Source organism: Neltuma alba, unplaced genomic scaffold (genome assembly GCF_004799145.2).
Source record: "Neltuma alba isolate B1F8T4 unplaced genomic scaffold, ASM479914v2 tig00011783_pilon, whole genome shotgun sequence".
NCBI lineage: Eukaryota > Viridiplantae > Streptophyta > Magnoliopsida > Fabales > Fabaceae > Neltuma > Neltuma alba.
Genome location: NW_021636406.1, coordinates 282,000 through 304,612, shown reverse-complemented (window position 1 = coordinate 304,612; position 22,613 = coordinate 282,000). Strand labels below are relative to the sequence as shown.

Here is a 22,613-nt window from a genome sequence, read left to right as displayed (position 1 = left end):
AACCCATTTCCGTCTCCGTCATGGGCCAAAGCACGTGCACGCTCTTCTCCTCCAGCTCGCTCTCTCTTACTCTCTGTCCTAGCGCAAAGTTTTCTCTCCTTCCTCGTCATTCATCCCAATTGCCCCCTACACAAGTTGCCATTTTGTCTGTCTGGTTGTCTCCTTCTCACTCCCTCTGGATTTTTCTTAAATCTTCAGAGAGGTTCTGAGCGATGATGGATGCGTCTTCGTACATGCACTTGTTGTGAGTTCCTGTGATGTAGATAGTTTGATCCCAAATGCACCCCCTCAATCGGCTACCCAGCAGTGGCCACTCCACTCCGTCGTCGCCTCAGTCGCCGCTCCGGTCTCCCAGGCTACGTCGCGGTCAGTCCAAGGCCCGACGGTTCTCTCCCGTTCAGCCGGCTGGTAGGACCGCTGCCCAGCGACTCTCTTGGCTCTTTCTTTCCTTCCTACTTCGGCGCCAGGGCCTCTTCCTTTTTGCTCCTCTTATTTACATCTCCGGCATGCTCCTCTACATGGGCACAGCCTCGTTCGACGTCGTTCCGGTCATCAAGCACCGCCCTGCTCCTGGGTCTGTGTACCGGAGCCCACAGCTGTATGCGAAGCTACGCCTTGAGATGGATGCCGATAATTCCTCCGTTGATGCGGTTGGTATTGTGGCAGATTTGCTTGGTTGCATTTCTCTTGTCAAATGGCTCTGAATTCTAACTCAGAAGTAGTATTTGTTTTGATACTTCAATTTTTGAATTTCGATCACTTTCTGTAGTCCAATTTGGGTTTCTTTTCTTTGTTTCCTTTACTCTGGTTTCTTTTGAATTCTGAAGATTCATGGGGCTTTCTTGTGATTCTGTCGATCTACTGATTCGGATCTCATTACATGTATTGCATTGTCCCAGCTTGTTCGGAAAGTTTATGAATTAAGAACCGAAAGGCTTGGAATATACTCTAGTTTTGCATCTTTTTTTTATTTCAAATGTTTGTATTTAAACTTAGCTTTAATCTTGCGATGCATCTGGACTTTTACATAATGTTGATGTATTTTTTATTCGACTCTTGCTGACTTACTTGAGGAAGAGCAATTTTTTACCTCTTTGATGCATTTCTAGACAACTTCGTTCAGTCTGAATCCATTTGCTAGACATCTGACGGAAGCAAAATGACCAGTTGATTTGACCGTTGAGCTTGAGCTGGATAATAACATATTTCTGATTGAGGAAAATGATGTCATCTCACTTCCAATGGAAAAAGTGATTTACAAAAGTGAAATGGATTACTGTGAGGTGTTGCAGCTCTTGCTACTCGTATTTGGTGTAATGGGGATCCAAATTAACAAGTGACAATTATTTTTGGTATTGTGTATTGTCCAGCTTGTTGTTTGGAGAAGTGGCACATCAAAAAGATTGTACAGTTTAGTTGAGAAGTGGCAATATTCTGGTTGCTGCTTTGTCGCGAGCTTACTTGCTAATCCCTTTGCCCTTCTAACGAGGATTCCCTTGAGGCATGGAGAGTTGATGTCATTGTAATATTAGTGAAATGAAGAAACAGAATCTCTCTTTGATAATAAGAACATCTTGAAAGTTCAGGATATCTCTGTTTAGCTGTTAAGAACGCAGGACCTATATTTTCACTTCGAAAATGTTTCATGTGTGATATCACACATTTTCACTGCGTTGGTTTACGTACTTAAAGTTGATTCACACTTCTGACATCTGAAAATTCAGGACTACATTGTTTATGTGCTCATGTAAGGGTACTATGATTTTTGGTAACTGTCATCCTCTGGCTACATAGGTTTTATCATCTGTTCGACTTTCTTTTCTTACTCTCTTAGATCTATATCCTACATATAATATAAAATCTCTTGGAAGTCGTACTATTCATAAAATATGAATAGTACAACTCATCTCAGATTGCATGAAAAGCATGGGCCCACAATCTAATTTTCAGTTAAATTCATATTTATTACTGTTGTTAATACTCTTCATGCTTCTGAGCACCACTTTGCTTTCCTGTCATATTTGTCATGTTTCTTGACATAGGTAGTTTAATTTATTTCAGATATCAACAATATGGAAGAATTCCTACAAAGGTGGTTTGTGGAAACCATGTGTCAGCAAATCTTCAGAAGGTACAGTATAATATAATTTGAATTGATACGCAGCTGGACTTTGTGGCATACTAGTGTCAGCAACTGTTTTCTTGTCTGGAAATGGTGGGGGCTTGGGGACATATGCTGTTTCTTGTTAGCTTTGTTGCTTTGTCTTAGTCAAACAAGATGCAGTGATTACACAAATACGGCTTCAAATAAAATCTAAGCTTGTCTGTTTATTTTATCTTGGAGTGCATGAAGCAGCTTCGTGTTGCTAATTCTCTTGTTGCATTCCTCTCTTGCTTCTTTTTGCATGGAAGGTAGTATTACACTGGGTGCCTTTTAGCATTTTTCCTTTTTCCTGATGGCCCTGTGCTCGAGAAACATGATACTTGTGCCCCGTTGGACGACAAGGGGAGTATGATGCAACAAACAAATAAGGAGCTGATGATTTTAGCATTCATTGTCTTTGATGACTTAGAATCCTATTCTACTCCATTTTATCTTTTTAGGCTATCTTGATTTTTATCTGCACCAGTTTCCTCTTGCTAATTGGATCATCAATTATTTCATACTGTGGATTGCTTTTGAATAATACACCCCTCATAGATCAAGTTTTAGTATTTATGTTTTTAATATTAGAAAGTATGAGTATATACTCTGCCAACATTTGGTGGTTTTTGAACTTGGTTTACATTTCCCATATCGTTGATAGGCCTCCCAGAATCAAATGGTATCATATATATAGAGGCCAATGGTGGCTTGAATCAACAAAGGACATCGGTCAGTTTCATTTTTCTGTGCGTCTCTTGTTTCATACATAAATAGTTACTGTAGTTTGCCCTGAAGATTGCTTGAGATAGCACTACTCTTGACTGTTATTTTCATGAATGTTGTCAATGCTTCATAGATATGCAATGCTGTTGCAGTGGCTGGCTATCTGAATGCTACACTTCTGATCCCAAACTTCCACTATCACAGCATATGGAAAGATCCTAGGTTTGTCTTCTTTTCCATCTTTCAATTTTGTTTTATTTTTGGACTAGAAAGTCTAGAAATTGACGCTGGCATAGCTATTCACCAATATTACTTTTGAAAACAATGGTTTTTTGTGTGTTATACTATTGTCATTTTGGTTTGCTTATTAATCTTGAATTGGTCGTTCTAGTTTACAAAATGAAGTTGGTTGGACAAGAATGACTTAGATTGAGGTTGGAATGTAGGATCCTTCTTATTTTGGACTGCATTTACTTTACTCTTCATTTCACCTTTCCTTTTTTATTTTTGTTGTCACTTTTATAAAATTGGATTGGATCATTTTGTTACTCCAATGTTCAGTACCATTGATCTTTCTCTCGTTCTCTTTGTTATTTTTTCCAACTAAAGCTGAGATAAATTCTTCTTTTTTTGAATGCAGACTTGATTTCTCTTTTAGAAACAATAAGTTTCACCATTGATGTTGAAGGTTTTAGTGGTATATGCACTTGGCAGCATTTTCCCTTTGGTTTCGGTTGTATATGCATTTGCTTAATTAGCAGCTCATATTGTATTTAAATAACAATTCCTTTATATTAATGCTGATAGTTACCAAAGTTTTCCCCTCAAGCAGAATAAACTGATTATGTTTGTGTGTTCAGCAAATTTAGGGACATTTATGATGAAGAATACTTTGTCAATACCTTGAAAAATGATGTTCGGGTGATCAATAAGATTCCTGAGTACCTGATGGAAAGATTTGGCAGCAACCTCTCAAACATTTACAATTTCAGGATAAAGGCGTGGTCTTCTATCGGGTACTACAGAGACACAGTACTCCCAAAGTTACTTGAAGAAAAGTGAGTATAGGATCACTGTGTGAAGAATCTCTAATTATAGCTTATAGTAGCATGACCTGTAACTGTCAAATGATGCAAATGGCCAATGCTTCTTTTTGGTTAGCCTTTAGAAAAAAATATTAACATTTCTTTGCCTTCTAACTGAATAAACTTTGGAAAAGTAGGTAATAGGTAATTTTACATTGGAAAGTAGAAGAATTATCAAAAGATATCTTTACATTATGGCGTGTTATAATTTATGTTTAGAGGTTATGTAAAAGACCATTTCAACTTAGAAACTTGAGCTGTTAAGTGAAGGACTGTGAATAGCTTTATTATATCCTCTAACACTGCCCCTCAGCAAAAGCCCTTTGGACTTGAGGTGTTGACAAACTATTGAGCCGCCACATTTGTGTTGAAACATAATTTGTTTTAAACAAAGTGAGGCGAATGAGGGGCAACAAGGTTTGAACTCTTGGTCACTTGGTCTTGGAGGATTTGATACCATGCAAAGCTGGTTTCAATTTAAAAGCTTAAATGGTGAAATGAGTTCCCACGAATAGCTTGATAAACTTTAAAATTCAAAGAGGGGAAACTATTATGGCCGGTGTTTTTAAGAAGTTTCTCTATTAAACCATGCAGGGTCATAAGGATTTCTCCTTTTGCAAATAGATTGTCATTTGATGCTCCTCCAGCTGTCCAGCGACTTAGATGCTTAGCAAATTATGAGGCTTTACGGTTTTCTAGTCCTATATTAACTCTAGGCGAATCTTTGGTCACAAGGATGAGAGAACGCAGTGGAGCAAATGGTGGCAAATATGTCTCCATACATCTTCGTTTTGAAGAGGTTAGATTTAAGCAGATATGAATATTTTGTTTCTCTAATTGTGAAACATTGTATCTTAAATTTTTATTGCAACTGTTGGCCCATGTATTATCATGTGCAGGATATGGTTGCTTTCTCATGTTGTGTTTTTGATGGGGGGAAGCAAGAAAAAAATGACATGGATGCAGCAAGAGAAAGAGGTTGGAAAGGGAAATTTACAAAACCTGGACGAGTTATACGTCCCGGAGTTAACAGGATTAATGGGAAGTGTCCCCTCACTCCTTTAGAGGTGATAGTCTTCTTGAATCTCTTTTGGTCTTCATCTGCAAGATTAGAAGGAATATTTAAGTGACTCTTCATCGTGGAAGTTTTTAGTTTTGCTAGGATTTTCAAAGCTTAGTGGAAGTCTCTTTTTTGTTTCATCACTGTCATGTCCCTAGTCCCTACTGTTCTTGTCCTGATGGCAAATTATAATTATTTTTCCCTTGAACTTTGCCATTCAAAATTATCGTTGATGTGTTTCTCCAGGTGGGATTGATGCTTAGGGGCATGGGTTTCTCTAAGAACACATCTATCTTTTTGGCATCTGGAAAGATATATAATGCTGAGAAAAATATGGCTCCGCTACTGGAAATGTTTCCCAATTTGCAGACAAAGGAAACCTTGGCATCTGAAGAGGAGCTTGCTCCATTTAAGGTACACTTTTCTACTTTGGCGCAGCTTCCCACATTCAGTTGATTAACGGCTGTGATTTTGACTTGAGTTGCTTCTTCTAGAACTATTCTTCCAGGATGGCTGCTATAGACTACACTGTTTGTCTTCATAGTGAGGTGTTTGTCACCACTCAAGGTGGTAACTTTCCTCATTTTCTAGTGGGCCACCGAAGATACTTATATGGTGGACATGCTAAGACAATTAAGCCTGATAAGCGCAAGTTAGCATTATTTTTTGATAATCCCAATATTGGGTATGTATCATGTTACTTCACTGTTATTTCTCTTTTGTTCAGTTTTATGCAGCAGGAATAGTTGATACATGAGACTACAAATTTAGCTTTTTTATTTTCTTTGAACATAATCAACAACAGTAATAAACAGAGATTGCATGAAGCATTAATATTTCACTTACTAGAGGCATGCTTATTGAACTCAAGGAAACATACATGATACATCATAGCTTAGGTTGTGACATCCGCCATAAAGTTAGCACATTCATTTCCTTCCCTATGCAAAGGATTGAATGATAAAACCCAATCAATCCCTTGCTAGTAACTACTTGGCTTCCTCTATACCCTTTTTGGTCCCATTTGTAAGTCATTTTCAACATTTTTCTCCAGAATTAAAGAAAACCTTGAAACTCTGTCTTAAAAGGTTTCCTACTTTCCTACATCAACATTGCATAAAGATTGAAAAACCAAAGAAAATTGTAACAAATAATCAATGTGGTGCCTTATATTAAGGACCATAATACCCTCTTTTCAAGTGTCTTATAAATAAGACCGGAGGGAGTAAATTTCTATATAATGATGTCGAGATTTATCAGAATTGGTAATAGTGTTTATAGCTTCTGCAGTCACTTAACACATTCACACGTCTTCAACATTGGTTCCAGCAAAGTTCCAGACTATTCCCTCAATTCATGCTACAGTTGATGGACAATGAAGAATTCTGCATCCAATGCCTCCCCACGAGGCTGATTCTGCAATCTTCACAGAAGCATGCTGTGAATGGTCATTATTTCTGAAGCTGACAATAGGATAAGATGGATTTGAAACACGATAATTCAATTAAAATAGTTTTTTTTTTGGGGTGGGGAGAAGGATTAGAGGCATCCTGTATGCTTATTGAACTTGAGGAAGCATACGCTTCCAAAACCTCTGAAGAGTTTGACCACTGAGGGACCATGCCTATCTAGGCCATCAACAAATATCCCACATAGAAAATATTGGTCCACACAAAGAATAACAAGGGGACACATGGGGAGCTGAGATAGCCTCATCTGTACAAAATTATGAATGCAAGAGTCTTGTCAATAGCAATAAATTTTATTGATCGGAGTGTATTTAAGTTTGCCTAGTTTTTTTATCACTTTCAGGACAGCACCTCATGCTAATTAAAATAGTCAAAGAAATGATTCTGATGAATTCCAGTTTGTTAATGTTCTTATGAAAAGATAACAGTTGTTTAATCCTTGTAGAAACTAGAAATTCTGAAGAGTTCCTTCTCTATGATTAATTTCCAGATGGAAGACTCTCAAACGTCAACTGCTGAGCATGAGGTCGCATAGTGATTCCAAGGGGTTTGAGCTAAAAAGACCTAATGATTCAATATATAGCTTTCCATGCCCACACTGCATGTGCCGTGCAAATAGAACTGATCAGTCTAGATCTTCAAGAGCAAATTGAATTGGAAACTTGATGGCTACCTCTTCGCCATAACCTTGTCAGAATGCGTTGTTGACGAGCATCTTTTTCTGGTGCTATGGTTATTTCAATTTTTATATCTTCCCTTCCCCTCTGGTGAGAGGGTAAACAGAATTTTCAGGTGACCAGAGGATTTTGTTGACGGTCGCATGGGTCTAATTATTGCTTGGGATTGGATTTGAAGGAAGTGGCATCATTTTTTTTATGTGATGCCGACTATCAACAGATTGGAACTTGTTCCTTCGCAGGAAGCACTCCCACAACATTTGATTGAAGATTGTTTCATGTTTGAATGAATCAGCAGCTACTGTATCTAACAAGCTGTGAAATGACAAACGTACTTCACACCCTGATTGTACATTAGTTGGAGTTAGCCCCGGATAGTTTCGTTTACATTGCTTTTATTTTCAAATTGATTTTTAGTTTGTTTTTCAATTGATTTCAAAATTAGGGTTTCATTGTCCGATGTATAAACTTTGTATCTCAGCTCCATTTGTTATTCTTTTACATTGTTTCCCCATTATTTTAGTGAAGAAATAGTTAAATGTAATTAATTCATTTGTCTTGCGTTACAAGCAAATGCATAAGCTCTATAGATTTCTAGATTTATGGTTGGACGTGACACCTGAGGGTTCTTATCTTGAGTTCAGAATCTGGAAATACATCTTATTTCTCACATAAATACATCTTATTTCTTATAAAGCCTAATTTTTATGTATTTTATCCTATATTAATCTAAAATTTAAATGATAATTTTGAGTTTAAATGGATTTTTATGTATTATCGGATTGATTGGTTGATTTTTGGATTTTTCATAAAAATGGAGATTTTGGATTAAAAATATAAATATTTTGTGGTTTCCTATTTTCAGCTTAGAATTAATATTTTCTATTTTTTTGAAAACATGTCTCATGGTTTTGGGAAGATTGATTTTTGGAAAGTTTTGTGATTTCTTGTCTAATTTTTATGCATATCTAATATTTAATTTTAATATAGATTATATTCTATTAAGATATAATATACATTAATAGATGCACTTAAATTCTTGTAGGACAAGAAAGAGTATATAAGAAATCCAACAGTCTAAGATTATTTCTTAGAATTCAAGCACAATCCAAAAGCTAATATCAAATGGCTAAATTAACTACTAATGGGCTTAAGCCTTAGATCTAAAAGAATTTTCTTTTCTTCCCATTAAAATATTCCTCTCATTCCTCTCACCAGGGAACGAAAAATCTCTTCCTTCACCAATCCCTCTAGACACGCTTTGCCTCATATTTTCCACCATTCCATAGTCACCAAAAAGGAACAACACGTTCTTTGATTCCGCATCATCCTCTCTCACCATCATCAATTCACATCCTCTGCTTTCTTACTACACGTACAAAAAGTCATTATTCATTATCATCCATTCAACTAATTCCCTTCCTCAGACACACACCTACACCACCCTTCATCATTCACAAGTCATCATGACCGTGAGTTTCATGGAGCTTGGAGGGAAGATCATTTTGATGGCAGCTTGAGCTTGTTTGGGAGACAACTTGGGAGGAGCATAGAGAAGACTTGAGCCTTGGACTAACACTTGAATACTACAAGGAAATGATATTCCGTTTATCTTTTTAATTCAAGGACTTGAGATTATTTTATTTTTGTGAGACAAGTTAGTTCTAGATTGTTATTTTTATTCTTAGATTAGATTGATATTTGAATTTTATTTGTATTGAAATACTTGTTGGAATTTGTGTCTATGAACCTTTGCATTGTTAATTTAATTTATAATTGAGTTTTCATTATGGATTTAATTATTAATGTGGTTTGAATTGCAAATTTGGGTTCTTTTACCTCTTGATTGTTTAATTGAGTTGGTAAATTATCTAGTTCTTTGATTAGATAATTTTAAGCATAATTTTCAGAATTAATTAGAATTATTTTCATTGGTTTTAATGAGTTTAATTAACCAACCTTATATCGTTATGGGTTCTCTAATGGTTTAAGGGTTTTTGAAATTGAGGATTCCTTTTGTTTCAAGTAGGTAATTAGACTTATTAATTCCACTCTCTTATCACTTTTCTTGGGTTTAATTAATTGATTTAGGTTATGAAGGTTAAATCCATGCGACTCATAAGTAGTTTCCTCTACCGTACCTGAAGAGAAACCTCTCACTTTTACTTGTTAATTTTCCCTCTCTAGTTAATTTTCTTTATTTATCATTTTAATTTTTCCTTCTGGAAAAAAAATCCTCCTAAAAATTGCATTTGCAGTCATCTAGTTTAATTTAATTTTCATATAGATTTTTAGGACATTTGCATTTTGCATTTAGAATTAAAATTTTGCATTTTAGTTTAGGTCCATTTTACTATATTTTTCACCTAAATTTTTACTTAAAGAAACCCATAACTTACTCCTTAAAAGTAATAACCTAGGTTGATCTTAAACTACAAATTAATTGGGACTTAGATTAATTGAGTGCTTCAACAACAAAGGCACCATCACATAGTCAATTGGTTTAGGTAATATGTTAAATTATTGTTTTCCCTCCAAAATAACATGGAAAGCATTTTTTTAAAAATGCACAGGTACTGTTTTGTTGTTTAAACAATAGAAATAAGCTGATTTCATGGAACGTATACAATGTGTTGTTATATGCATACCAATGTCTTAATCAGGTGGATATTACATGGTTATATGTATTCGAGTCATTACTTGTGTGGCTTACAAAATAGCAATTCATTTTGTTTTCTGGGAATATTGTCACTTTTTTGGCTTTGGCGGACGGTAACTTTGAACCAGAAAATTTTCTTTAGGTTGTTTTAGAAATGCACCCAACATTCTTGTTTTAGGTTGACATTTCTCCTATTCAGTTAGTCCCCTCCTTTTAAATGTTTATGTTTTGAAGTATTATGATAAAAAAAAAAATATATCACGTAAGGTTAAACCCAATAAAGAACTACTCCTCCGGTCCTTAATATAGGACCCAATTGTTGAGTTGGTTTTGGTTCTAAATATCAGATCTATTTCTCATATTTATCAATTTTCTCTAAATTACCTCTATGGATACTCCCTCAATTATAATCAAATAGAAGAGGGAGATAGGGTATTAAGAAAGATGATTATGATGTTTTAGGAAAAATGTGTCACTTTTCTTATAATTAACCAACTTATCTAACTTTCTTAATCTAATCAAATTAGTTAAATGGGTCTTATATTAAAGATCAGAGGAGTATTATAAAATTGTTGTCATAATGAATAATACTTTGAAGATACAAATATTAAGAAATACCACATCCTCCTTTAACAAGAATACCATATCCTTTTTTATCATCACAAGGCTTTGTGATCACACTACGTACTCATTGTATATGTGTTTGTCATCGCACTACGTAGCTCAAGAAGTGGAAGTGGGCAAGCGGCTAAAATGGTATAGTGAGTCCCTAAATTTGTAGAAAATGAATTATTCTAATACTCAACTTTTCAGGTCAAACTCTTTCTCAGCACTTCACCATCCTTTTCACAGCTCTTTGCTATCATTAACTTCGCAGCTTCTCAGCATTCCTATTCACATTCATCCCTTACCGTACGTATCGTGCGTTCACAGCTCATCCGTGTTACTATTCATCACACTCATTAGTGTACTGCGTAGAACGTTTCACCTTTTATTTCTTATATTTCTCACATTTTATTTAGCTCCTTATATAGCTGAGTTTTGTTTTCAGTGTGTCCTTATAATCTATAGTTTCTCAGTGATGTATATGACTCCTTCACATCAAGTTTTATTTCTTCCATGCTCAGATTTTCAACTCTCATCCCAAATCACATTTGTTTGATTAGAAGTCAGATTTAATTCTTGTATTAGGTATATATAGCTGCAATCAACGAGGAGACGAAGCCCGTATATAGTTAGTTGGTGATGAGGCTGCTTGGAATTGTGATTCATCCGCTCGGGGGTATGATTGATATATAAGTCCCTCCCCGTTAATTAATTTTGCTTTTTTTTTTTCTCTAATAGAACAAAATATATAAGGAGTTTATTTATTTGTATGCGACTTGAAGATAAGGGAAACGATCTACTACTCATAACTCAAGTTTGAAACGGATTATGTATATAACAGACAAAATTTATAAAAATGCATATCTTCAAGTGTTCAACGATTTGAAGATTTGAGAAATTATATGCCTGCTTCAATAATTTTTTTCTTGGTGAATTGCCTGCTTAAATATTTGTAAGCCAAATTCCGAAAGGATTGTCTATAAAACACATATCGATTGAATCAAAAAAAAAAAAAAAGGATGTGAATTTTAGAGAGAGCCACTGGGTCAATGGTGCGCACCAAGATAAAAAGTTGAGCAGAGGTTTATATGTAATAATTATGAATGTTTATTAATTAGTCTGAGGATGTCGTCCTGTGTCGGCGCCATATCTGAGTGTTGGTACACTCATTTTGCTGTCCTGCATTGACTCTCTCTGCTTGAGGCATTGTTTGCAGATGTTTCAGCGATGAGATGAGAAAAGTTTCCTGTTCCTGCCATTCTCAGCTTTGCAAAATCGTACGCAGATCTTATCCCTTTCAATATTCAATCATTTTTCAGCTTCATTAAAGCCTTCCATTTTCCTCATTTTGTCGGTCTGCTTAAAGTCTTAAACAACAACTTACGGTTACTTTTCCATGAATTAATTAACAGTTCATATAATTTTTAGTTCCTTAGATTTGCATGAATTATTGATTTTACTCCATTAAGTTCTAAATCATGAGTTTTGGCCCTTCAATGAGCAAAATGGTACAAGTTTTTATTAAATTATAGGAACTAACATAGATGGAGAGAAATTAGCAACAAAACCTATAATTTGAAATTTAAAGGACCAAAACCAAAATGAGGATAAATTTAAGAAATCAAAAATTGTATTAACCCATTAATTAAGTAAGCTATTCTATTATTTTAGAAGATTTGCCTAGCTAGGAGATTTTGGTCTATGCGAGATAGGGGTGGTAATACGGGCTAACCCGTGGGTTGCAGGTTGACCTGTGACAGTTTAAGGTTAGACGGTGCGGGTTAAAAAGTCTTGTGTAATGGGAGGTTAGCTTTTAGCCAACCCTAACCCACCATGGTGAGTTGACGGCTTGGCCTGCCAACCCGCCAACTATTATTTTCTTCTTCTTTTTTTTTAATTTTTTTTAATTTTTTAAATATTTTTCCTTATACAATATAAAAAATATAATAAAATTTTTATCTTTCCTTCAAATACTTAATTAAAAACACCAAATAAATAAATAAATGGTATAAGTATTTTTTTATTTTTTAGATAAAATATAAAATATAATTAATAATATACATATAATGATTAATAAAATTTAAAAAATACAAAAAAAAAATAAATACAGATTAGCCCGCCAATCAGGTTGTGGATTAATGGTACGGTTGAAAAGCTTTGTTTACTAGTAATTAACTTTTAGCCAACCCTAACCTATCATTTTTAGTAGCTTGATGGGTTCAACTTATATTAGCTTTAGAACTCATTCTTTCTCTTTCATCCTCTTTAACAGAATTTGGCATGTCTATGAATAGGAAAAGCTGTCATAATTTTGCTTCTTTTCAGTATCTAAAATATCAGCTATTTAAATAGTAACTGGATGCACCACGCACGCATGATACTAAGTTAATGAGTCGCACTCCTCAAACTTGTACATAATACATCTTGATATATACGCAATTATAATTTTATATATGATCCTTTTTATCTTAAATTTAATTAATATATATATATGCATCCTAGAGCATCTAATTAAACCCATAAATATTACATTGGCAAGTAATATTAATATAGGGATACACCTACGCAGCATTCTTAAAAAAATTGATACTTTCGAACTCGAAGATGTGAACCTGATAGACTAAAACATGTCTCATAGCACGCAACATTTGGATATAACAACTATATGCCAACTATATTCCTTCAGTTTCGTAAGGGAAGGAACTCAAAAAACTGATTGGAAGTGATTTCAGAGTCCATGGAAGCATTGAAGGAACAGAATTTCTCTTTCCTTCTTTCAGTGACACAAAGGCCCTCATCTTCATCTGATCGCTCAAGAGGAAACAGCTCAAGGGTTCTGTCATCTGCAACTTCTTCTTCTTCTTCAGCAGAACGATCATAATTTGTAGGGTTTGAATTTTGTGTATGATGAGTTGTAGTTGAAGTGGTAATGCTTTTGATGAGATGCTTGGAATTTGAAAGGAAGCAAGACATATCTCCAATTTGGCACTTAGCTTCTTGGCTTTTCTCTCTCTTGATTCTCAAAATCCGTGTCTCTCTCTCCTCCCTTTGAGTCCTTCTATAAGCTCCTCTTTCTGCTCTATTCAGCGGATCAGAGACCTGCAAATTTCAGATGGTGTTGAGATTCATAATATGAATTGTAGCTAATAGTGGTGTGGGACTATTTTTGGGTTGAAGGATTAAATCTTGATTATTAGTACTAACAAGTAACAACATAAAAAATTAATTAAAATCTTAATAGATTGGGAATATTTAAGACTGATATTATACTGCTTAATCTATTCAGTCCAACGATTTGTATATGAAATAGCTTAGATAGATATATAATGACAAATGAAAATTAATCTTCTGCATCTTAAAATATATTGGAAAGTGATATGAAGTATGCAAGGTTGAAATCTCTTCAATTTATGCTTCTCTAACTGCACAATCTGCAATAATCAAAGAATGTATTTGTTATTTAAACCGTATTGTTAGTTTCTAAACAAATTTATAAAATCTCATGTTTGCTTTGGAAAAAAAGAACATCAAAGGTGTATCTATTGAATATTTTGAACTAACTAATAATCATAAATAAACGCGTATGCAAAGTGTAAACATGTGTATAATACATTTTTTTGACAAGAAAGGGAGGATTCACTTACATATAATTTACATGTGTCATAAATAATACCCATGTGGTTTAACTCTTAATTTATGCATGATAGATGGAGACCAAACCTAGTTTACCCAGAATCTCTTTTACTGTATTTCTTGCTTTTTCATATTCCTAAAATGTGCTTTGTGGCCTGACATTTTTCATTGACTTTGGGAAGCAAATAATTGGATGCTATTATTATCGTCCTTTAGAATCGATTTTAGGGCATCTCTCTCTCTCTCTCTATATATATATATTTTTTGCCAACCTATATATATGTTTGTATATATATGAGTAATATATGGCTATCTATATATGTACCAAACACAAAGCCAAAAGATAATATGTACAGTACAGACCTCTGCAAGTGCACTGCAGTTTGAAGAAGATGACCACTTCTTTGTCTCTTTAACTTCATAACTTGTCCCTCTCAATCCTGAACACAATGTCCAGACAAATCAAATCTCTACTTCAAATCTTTCCTCCCACAAAATCTAATCATTAAAATATTTATATGTAACACTATAATATCTCTCTCTCTCCGTATAAAGTTGCAGCATCAGGGTTTCAGTGAACTGATATCTTAAACTTACACTACTCATCAACTTTAACGCAATCTTGTAAACTAAACTCATCACTAGGACAATTAAAAGCTTATGTATATATGCCTAACTAACTGTTATACCTTGAAGAACGTGTAGGGGTGATAGGTTTTGTGAGGTTAATCCCATAGCGCACATATGATGATCTTTTTCTTGCAGAGCAGAAGGAGAAGAAGGGGGAGGAGAGATTTCCATGTCGGCGCAACGACGACGTTTCTGGCGCTCTCTTGCTTTGTGGTTCTGGAACCAGTAGAAGACATTCTTGGCTTCGATCTTGCCAAAACGACGTAGCTGCGAAGCTATTACCTGGATTTGTTGAGCCGTTGGCGTCTTAGTTCCTTGTCTGTAAACTTGCTCAAGGTATAGCAGTTGCGCAGGTGTTGGACTCCACCTTGATGAGCTGCTTGTAATACCTGCTTCTTCTCCAACGTAACCTGTAATTAATTACGTGGTTGGATCGACAAGAACCAAAAGAGAAATGAAATGAGAAAGATCAATACATACTATTAACGTAAGAAAGAGTCCATAAAAAGAAGTTAGGAATTTAAGAAAGAAAAAGTGAGGTTTTACCGAGATGGTAAATATTGAAGGAGAAAAGATTGGTACAGTGGGCACAGAGAGAATAAGGATTATTTGGAGTTATTTCTGGAGCTGATGATGGAGAAATAATGGTGGGATTTGGAGTGCAGTAAGAGTGAAGCTTGAATGCACCGAGTGAATCAGACATACTGAAAAATATGATCAGCACTTTCAAGCTTTGATTATATAGTTGAGGAAAATGGGTCAGTGAATCAGAGGTTTGGGGTTTGAAGCTTGAGGAGGAAGTAGTGTGTAATAGAGAGAGGCTTATGGTAAGGAGGAACAAGCCACATGCGTACATATATATATATATATATAGAGAGAGAGAGAGAGAGAGAGAGAGAGTTAATTGATTAGTTGACTATTGTATCCCATTAAAAATCAGCGGGAGAGAAGTATAGGTGATGAATTTTGTGTTTGGAGAAGTCGTTATATTTTACTTAAAATAGATGCATCGTCTTAACCTGGATAGGTTCCATATATCAAGTATGTGCGTATGTGTATACAAAATTTTAGGAGGAAGATCGAATCAGTAATAGACATGTGAAATATATATACCGGCCTACATGTAGAGAAAGAAAGAAAACAGAAAAAAAAAGAAGGTATAATTGTATTTTTTAATTTTTGTCCAATAAAAAAGAACGTATTTTTCTGAGATCAACGAATGCAGCAAAAGCTACTTAAATATTGTTCATTAACAGTGCCTTCAGCATCGTATATCAAGGCTTTCACAGTTCGTTTTCTTCATTGAAAGCTACTCTCTCCAGATATGACACCTCACACTAATAGGAGCTGGGTCTAGCAGAAGGAGTTAGTCCCTCACAATGTGGCAAACTAAAGTTTAAATCCGTGCTCGGAGAAGTGCTCACATTTAATGCTTGACAATGCCTCAAATAGGATTACTTCTAATAGAATGATACATATATTTTAGCCAAAAAAAATGACACCTAACTCTCTCTCTCTATATATATTATACATTGACACAGTACAATATTACTATATATGCACACTAGACACTGCGTGTGGTGAATAGCTTGATAGCGACTTCTAACGGCAAAAGCTTTTGAATGAAGGGAATCAAAAAGCTGATAACTGGTACATAGCCCTATAAAGAGTTTAGAGTCATGCGTGAAGATCACTAGCTTAACGCTGTTTTCGTCTCTATATGATTATTAGTTGGTTTAACAACAAACTTAATTCACTAGCTCCTTCATTCATACTGTTACTAACACAATGCATTTGATTCTACAAGGATTTGAAGCCTTGTGATTAAAAAGTTGTTTTTAAAGTCCTAAAACATTAGAATTGTATTGTGTTTCTCCCTTCTTCCTCATCGTTTCATATCATACTTTTCTTTTAACTGTTTTGAACAACTAACTTTCTTGTCTGGATGTTTCAAATAAATAAAGAATAGTGTCCAGCACAAACTATCCCAGTGATAACGTGAAAAAGAATATCACAAGAATATAAACATCCATGAAAGTATCATAAATTTAAAAATAATTAAAACATATAATTTAAACTTGTCCCTTTAAGGGAGAAGATTCGATAGTCTCAAAAGTTACAATACAACATCATAAACTCATCAATAAGATTACAATAAAGGATAACAAAACTACATCTGATCGTTGATGAATGTGGAGGATCTAATAATCTAATACAAATGCCCTTTCTAATCCAAGCGCATCATAACGGTTATATCGACAAATATTGTTGATGAATGTTTCATAAGCTGCATGATTGGCAGCTTTCTATTCCAGAAGCTTGTTGCAGGTACCTACACCCAGAGCTGCAGCAAGATGCCAAGCAGCATGAAGGTATGGAGTTTCGGGATATAGATCGTCGGCTATGAAAAGCACACCACCCAGCAACGATGACATCTTATGCACATTGTGGGCTATCCTCAGGTCCGGATCTTTCACTGCCCTTTTAGCAAATGCTACCTGCATAAAATTCATTCTCTTTATAGAGTAACAAGGCCTATATATATATATATATATATATATATATATATATCAGGAATACTCTATTCTTCTCTAGATGGAAAGACACAGACAGATGGACGTCTTTTCATTTTTATCCTTCACAAAACACTTGATTCAGTTTATTCCTTCAATCATTAAAATACTTCCAATATTGTCCTACCATCCTATTTTCATTTAAAAACTAACAGGTTTATTTATATATATAGTGGAATAATATCATCTTTGCCTCCTCTTGTTTTTCGACATACCTCAGGGAAAGAGGGGAGAGAATGGGTGATGGAGTGATGATGAAGTGATGAAACGTGGAGCTTTTTTGGGACCTAGTCAGCAGCATCTTTTGCCGTATAGGATTATGGGGTGATGACTCAAAGGTGAGCTAGTTATGTTAAGGATTGATTTATTAAATGAGAAAAGATTAAGGACTGAGTTATAACCGAGTTAAAAGCTGAGAGACTGAGTCATGACTAAGTTAAAAGTTAGAGGACAAAAAAATTAATTTTCTCTAAAATTTTCATACAACTCTATCCTCTTGTTCAAAGAGAGGGTCGGGCTGCCAAGTTGGCCCTAGGGCCAACCCCAATCAAGCCACAAATTTGTTGGCCCTGTTTATATTAAGCTCAATATGACCAAGTTCCCGGCCCCATCTAGACCCCCAGCAAAAATCAAACGACAGTGATTAGAAGTTTCAACCCCAGAAAAAAAAACCCAAAAAGAAAAGGCAAAATCTTGAAACCAAGTGCAACTTGATTCTAGCTTGAAATGTCATACGTGATTAGCAGTTAAATCATAATCAAGTTTGTATTTGGATTGGACTGTAATTAGATCATGTAATTTGGACCAGACCATTAAAAGGTCCAAAATTCAGGTCAGAGGTTTCACTAGGCCTTTATGTTCTTTTAGAGCAACCAGTGTTGTATTACTTGTAAAAGGTAATGGAACCAAATTGTCATAAATCAAGATCAAAGGAAGGGATAAGAAATGAATTACCTCCATCATCCCAGTGTGAACAAGTGAAACCATCAATGGTTGAACAGGAAGAAAAACAGCAGTTGCCGCCATCAGCATCTTTGGATTCTCATTTCTCAGGGCCCTTGACAGACACTGTAGAAAGATTTCATTGTCAAAAGTGATTCAGTGACTGGGCAACCTGAAGTAATCTTCAATTTGGCAATCTAAAATACTGCAAAAGGGGTTGTGGTGATGAAAATGTCGGGAAGGCATTTCAGATTGTGTCATATGCATGCCCACATCAGAAATAAAGGTGTATAGAAAATATTTATTGACTGATGTCATAATAATCATTATATTTGCCACGCCTGCACAACAATATGAAATAATAATTAAATATGCTGAATGCAATACATGCACAAGAACATGCTTCAACATTCAAGAGGAAATAAAAGTAACTTTGCCAACAGGCATCCCCTAGTGGCACTGGAACTGTTTCTGAAGACATCCCAGGTTAAGATGGAAATCCCAAAAGTAAAACCAGAAGTTAAAAGTGATCTTTTACGTGTATAAGCAGCATAACAAAAGAGAAAAAGACAAGAATGCCTTGTAATGACACCATGTTAAATTATTGTCTCACAAATGATTAGTTAGCGGAAAAAAATAGAGCAAGTCCTCTCTTAAATTATAGGAGTAAACCATGTTGGTCAGGATCGCTAGTTAGATTCTGAGGTCTTATGACACCACCTCCCAAAACCCAGGATTGTGGAAGGACTATGATCAAACTTGTAAGATTCTTGGATCAAGCAATGCTACTTTTATTTTGGCATTTTATGAGTTGGGTTTGCATATGATTTATTTTCCTTTACTTTTGCAAATTTTGACTTGTATTCTTGAGGTATGATGAGATTTTCTTAGTTTTATGCTTATCTAAAAAATCTGCAAATATGTTCATATTTTTTTCCCTCGAGCAGTAGGGTCTCACCATCATTGATCTGATCCTACAATTCAATCTTTTATGCTTCAGCTGATCTGATTTACCATCTCAATCTTAACAACCTTGAGAGCACCTTTCCTTTCCTCATCACGACAAAAACAACTCAGGCCTGTGGTGGCTCTCATGGCTCATTAAGTTAAACATGAACAACAAAGTCTTATAGCAGATATATTTCTTTCCTAAGTTAATGGGTTAGAAATGTAAGTACATAAATTATTGCTTATAAGCGGTGAAATGGATAAGCTGTCAAGTATCACATGATAAGTTCTTAAAACCAAAAGTTGAAACAAGCCAACCAAGAATATCTTAATTGCATTGTTAAGATCGAGTGATTAATGATATGAAGATAAAGATAAATTTTACATTTCTGTGTTAGTCATTTAAACTTAAAGATTATTATTCAACCTCCCAGTAGTTAGCTTAGCCTAGTATTCACTTAACCAATTTGTGCCTTTGTGGCGTTTTTTGTCCCAGTTTTAATGAAAATAATCAAGCAGATTAATGATCAGTATTAACCACTGCCCGATGAAGAGATTAATAGACAATGGCTGCTAGGTTGATTATCCTATTTTCGATAGATCCTTCATATAATCCTTACTCAGAATACAGCACAGAAAATATCAAGAAATATGACATTGGCCAAAAAAAAGCTGGAAAAAAAAAACTTGGTGCCATTTAGATAGGGCTTTCCGCATGATGGAAATGGTGAAAAAAATTAACAATCAAGGATGAATTGCTTCTTTAAAAGTTATAGAAAGAAACTGACTTTCTGAGTTAAAAGTGAGTCCCCCTTAAATTGAGAAGCAAGTGAATTAATTCGCTAAACATAGCTATATTTGAAAATCAAATCTAACAGCACCTCTGAACAGTGTCCAGAAAAGAGACTATACTATGGGCTACTAAAACCTTTTTAGTGAACTTCCATATATCACTTGCATAATCCTAATTCACATTTATGCAGAGGAACACACACACAAACACACACATATATATAAGATGGAGAAAACACGACATTGTCCAGCTTCAGGTTTTTGCATGTTCGAGGCAATAAAAATGTAGCGAAACGGCATTTCTCAGCTATATATGTGTGACTTACAACGGTTGCTGTTGCTATCATTGTGTAGTCAACCCATCTCAAGAATTTTCTCAACTTTCCCCTTGAACAATGGTACATGCTTGAGGCCACTCCAACTCCAATCAATGAATTAGCATACATTTTGGAATTAAGATTCCTCCTACATTTGGAGATACATAATGACTAATTACTCATAAGATATGTAAGATGATTTCCAAGTCTAGAAGGACAATAAGCTTAGAGGAGAATACTACCTAGGGGCATTAAATCCTAGAGCTATAAAAGGAAGTGAAGTGACCACGTTAGCAACTCTTTCAGCAAGATGATTATCACCTGATGAAAGGAATCAACATTGGAACAAACACATCATTTATTATTGAGATTGGAAAGGTTTCTGGACAAAAATTACAGAAACTCAAACCACAAGAAAATATCTCAGTAGTACCATTGGTGCAACAGTTGATGGGTCTCAAGCAAGCTGGTCTTTGCTGCCACGCCTGTCTGGAGAACACATAGGTAGGTAGCACGTTATTTTGCATGTTTTGCAAAGCTTGACTGCCACAAATATTGACTATCACTTAAAATGGTAATTTGTTAAATGATTGGTAATATTCCACTCACTGCAATGACAGAAGATGATTTGAACCAAAAAATGAAGCTCCATAAGCTGATGACTGAAATTTCCCATTTTGATCAGTCTCTGTCAATGAAAATGGAGAATGAGGATCCACATGGACCCCATGCACACCATGTAGAGCTCGAGCTCTATTATATTTCAATGCAGTCGTAGGGCACATATGCACACCTACAATAATGCAGGTTAATTTCTGCACCAGCAAGAATTTGCTGGTACAAGTTTGATGTTGGAAGGAGATTGCTGGATGCAAGCCAATAGCTCTGCAGTAGAACAAAATATCATCATTAGTATTTACAATGTCCTATGGTTTCTAGAAAACCCAATCTTAAAGTTATGAACAAAAGGCACACAACTAACAATTTATAGATAATGTATATTTCAAATCATTAGACCTATCCAAAACTAGGTCGACTTAGTCTAGCCCAAAAAGTGCCATGACTTATTTAGAAAACGTAATTTGTGATTCATAGGGTGAATGGGCTAGCATTTATTTATTGATTTTCTCATGTAACTAACTGAAATTTGGAAAACCCACTCCCCCTCCCTCTCTTTTAATCTAGTTTCAACGAAAGGGCCTGGTCCAGAATCTCCAAATGAGCATTATCCATGGGAAGTTGAAGCTCATAAGTACTTATAAAAGCCAGAAACGAAACTGAAACTAGTGACATGATGTAAGCATAGGGAATAAGACAATTAGATCGATACCGTTCAGACTTCTTTTTTTTTTTTTTTGGGTGACAGTGCAACACAATCAGGTAGGGACTATATATACGAAGTTATTGCAATAATTTAGCTCTTCGAGCATATTCATTAAACATAAGCAGTTTAAAACACACTAAAACACCAATTTGAAACTACTGAAAGATGTTGCGAGCTAAACAATTATTCCTGCTTAATGCATCTTATATTCTCAACAACCAAGTCACGCTATATCGGGTTACTATCCTACACCCCGTCTATAGTAGTCAACATTACCCCAAAAAGGGAAAACAACATTCTTGAGCCAGACAATAATCTAGGTTATTTTACAACTTAAGAGTCCCAAATTCCCCCCGCCCCCCAATAGGGATAAGCAGGAAAATTTATCTATATGCAGATAGAGCAGCATCACATTGACAATTTATACAGTCATTCGTCTATTAACATATAAAACCGAACTCTCCAAGGAAATCAATCGATATCAATCTAAAGCCAGAGAATTTACAAGTGTCATCAGGAAGCAGTGGTGGGTGAGGGAGTGAGAAAGAGAAGGAAAGAGAGAGAACCTGAACGGAAATGGAGGAGCAATTAAGGTGAGAAGGGAAGAGAGAGGAGCTTGCTTAAATAGAAGAATCGATGATACGATGAGAAGGTGGTGGTTGATTCAGTTACGAAAGGAACTATTTCTGAATTTTTGGACGGAAACAAAAACGAACCGAATATTGAGAAGGGAAGATGCGAATCGGCCACGAATCTTCCACCATCACCACGCGCATATTCGCAGCCCTCTGGCCCAACCCCTGCTCCGTCACCATATTGGTTTATTTATTACTATTTTTTTATTTTTTTAGTTGAATAATTTGAATAAATTAAAAAAAATTTATCACGTTAATTATTTATAATAAATTATTTTTTTATGAAATATTTTATTTGTATAATTATTATAAAAACTACTTCGAAAAAAATCAATAAATAAGAGACAAAATGAATTAGAATCTTATATTTAGAACCAAATTAAATATCACACTA

At 35.1% G+C, this 22,613-nt stretch overlaps 3 protein-coding genes across 7 annotated transcripts; 1 reads left to right on the top strand and 2 right to left on the bottom strand.

The window, feature by feature from the left end:
- The first annotated feature begins 126 nt into the window (after nt 1-126).
- On the top strand, nt 127-7,333 carry LOC114717927 (protein ESMERALDA 1). 5 transcript variants are annotated; one of them, XM_028903160.1, is made up of 11 exons: nt 569-650; nt 1,110-1,313; nt 2,062-2,131; nt 2,808-2,875; nt 3,003-3,091; nt 3,730-3,927; nt 4,549-4,753; nt 4,854-5,021; nt 5,261-5,428; nt 5,509-5,699; nt 6,974-7,333. In XM_028903160.1, the coding sequence occupies exons 2-11, from the start codon at nt 1,242-1,244 to the stop codon at nt 7,134-7,136; spliced, it is 1,392 nt and encodes a 463-aa protein (XP_028758993.1). In that variant the 5' UTR covers nt 569-650; nt 1,110-1,241; the 3' UTR covers nt 7,137-7,333. The 5 variants fall into 5 exon arrangements, with proteins under 5 accessions (XP_028758992.1, XP_028758990.1, XP_028758991.1 ...); XM_028903159.1 differs by lacking the exon at nt 1,110-1,313 and having other exon boundaries at nt 127-650; nt 3,862-3,927; XM_028903157.1 differs by lacking the exon at nt 1,110-1,313 and having other exon boundaries at nt 127-650.
- A 5,774-nt stretch (nt 7,334-13,107) lies between these two features.
- LOC114717971 (WUSCHEL-related homeobox 6-like) lies at nt 13,108-15,391 on the bottom strand. Its single transcript, XM_028903222.1, has 4 exons — nt 15,271-15,391; nt 14,748-15,098; nt 14,422-14,498; nt 13,108-13,524 (listed from the first exon to the last, which is right to left on the bottom strand). Exons 1-4 carry the CDS (start codon nt 15,389-15,391, stop codon nt 13,108-13,110), a joined length of 966 nt encoding a protein of 321 aa, XP_028759055.1.
- Nucleotides 15,392-16,710: 1,319 nt separating this feature from the next.
- Nucleotides 16,711-22,343, bottom strand: LOC114717951 (uncharacterized). Its single transcript, XM_028903198.1, has 7 exons — nt 22,151-22,343; nt 20,870-21,145; nt 20,694-20,749; nt 20,503-20,581; nt 20,270-20,408; nt 18,216-18,329; nt 16,711-17,186 (listed from the first exon to the last, which is right to left on the bottom strand). The coding sequence occupies exons 2-7, from the start codon at nt 21,043-21,045 to the stop codon at nt 16,995-16,997; spliced, it is 756 nt and encodes a 251-aa protein (XP_028759031.1). The 5' UTR covers nt 21,046-21,145; nt 22,151-22,343; the 3' UTR covers nt 16,711-16,994.
- Nucleotides 22,344-22,613: the final 270 nt, after the last annotated feature.

What these genes read in the sequence shown, in the direction of transcription:
- LOC114717927 (XM_028903157.1), top strand. Translation starts at nt 279, where the DNA reads ATGCACCCCCTCAATCGGCTACCCAGCAGTGGCCACTCCACTCCGTCG. An exon ending in ATAATTCCTCCGTTGATGCG is followed by an intron (nt 651 to 2,061) that starts GTTGGTATTGTG and finishes AATTTATTTCAG; the next exon opens with ATATCAACAATATGGAAGAA. An exon ending in TGAATCAACAAAGGACATCG is followed by an intron (nt 2,876 to 3,002) that starts GTCAGTTTCATT and finishes AATGCTTCATAG; the next exon opens with ATATGCAATGCTGTTGCAGT.
- LOC114717971 (XM_028903222.1), bottom strand. Translation starts at nt 15,391, where the DNA reads ATGTCTGATTCACTCGGTGCATTCAAGCTTCACTCTTACTGCACTCCA. An exon ending in TTATTCTCTCTGTGCCCACT is followed by an intron (nt 15,099 to 15,270) that starts GTACCAATCTTT and finishes AATTAATTACAG; the next exon opens with GTTACGTTGGAGAAGAAGCA. An exon ending in ACCCCTACACGTTCTTCAAG is followed by an intron (nt 14,499 to 14,747) that starts GTATAACAGTTA and finishes CATTGTGTTCAG; the next exon opens with GATTGAGAGGGACAAGTTAT.
- LOC114717951 (XM_028903198.1), bottom strand. Translation starts at nt 21,045, where the DNA reads ATGTGCCCTACGACTGCATTGAAATATAATAGAGCTCGAGCTCTACAT. An exon ending in AATCATCTTCTGTCATTGCA is followed by an intron (nt 20,750 to 20,869) that starts GTGAGTGGAATA and finishes TGTGTTCTCCAG; the next exon opens with ACAGGCGTGGCAGCAAAGAC. An exon ending in TGATAGCAACAGCAACCGTT is followed by an intron (nt 18,330 to 20,269) that starts GTAAGTCACACA and finishes ATCTTTCTACAG; the next exon opens with TGTCTGTCAAGGGCCCTGAG.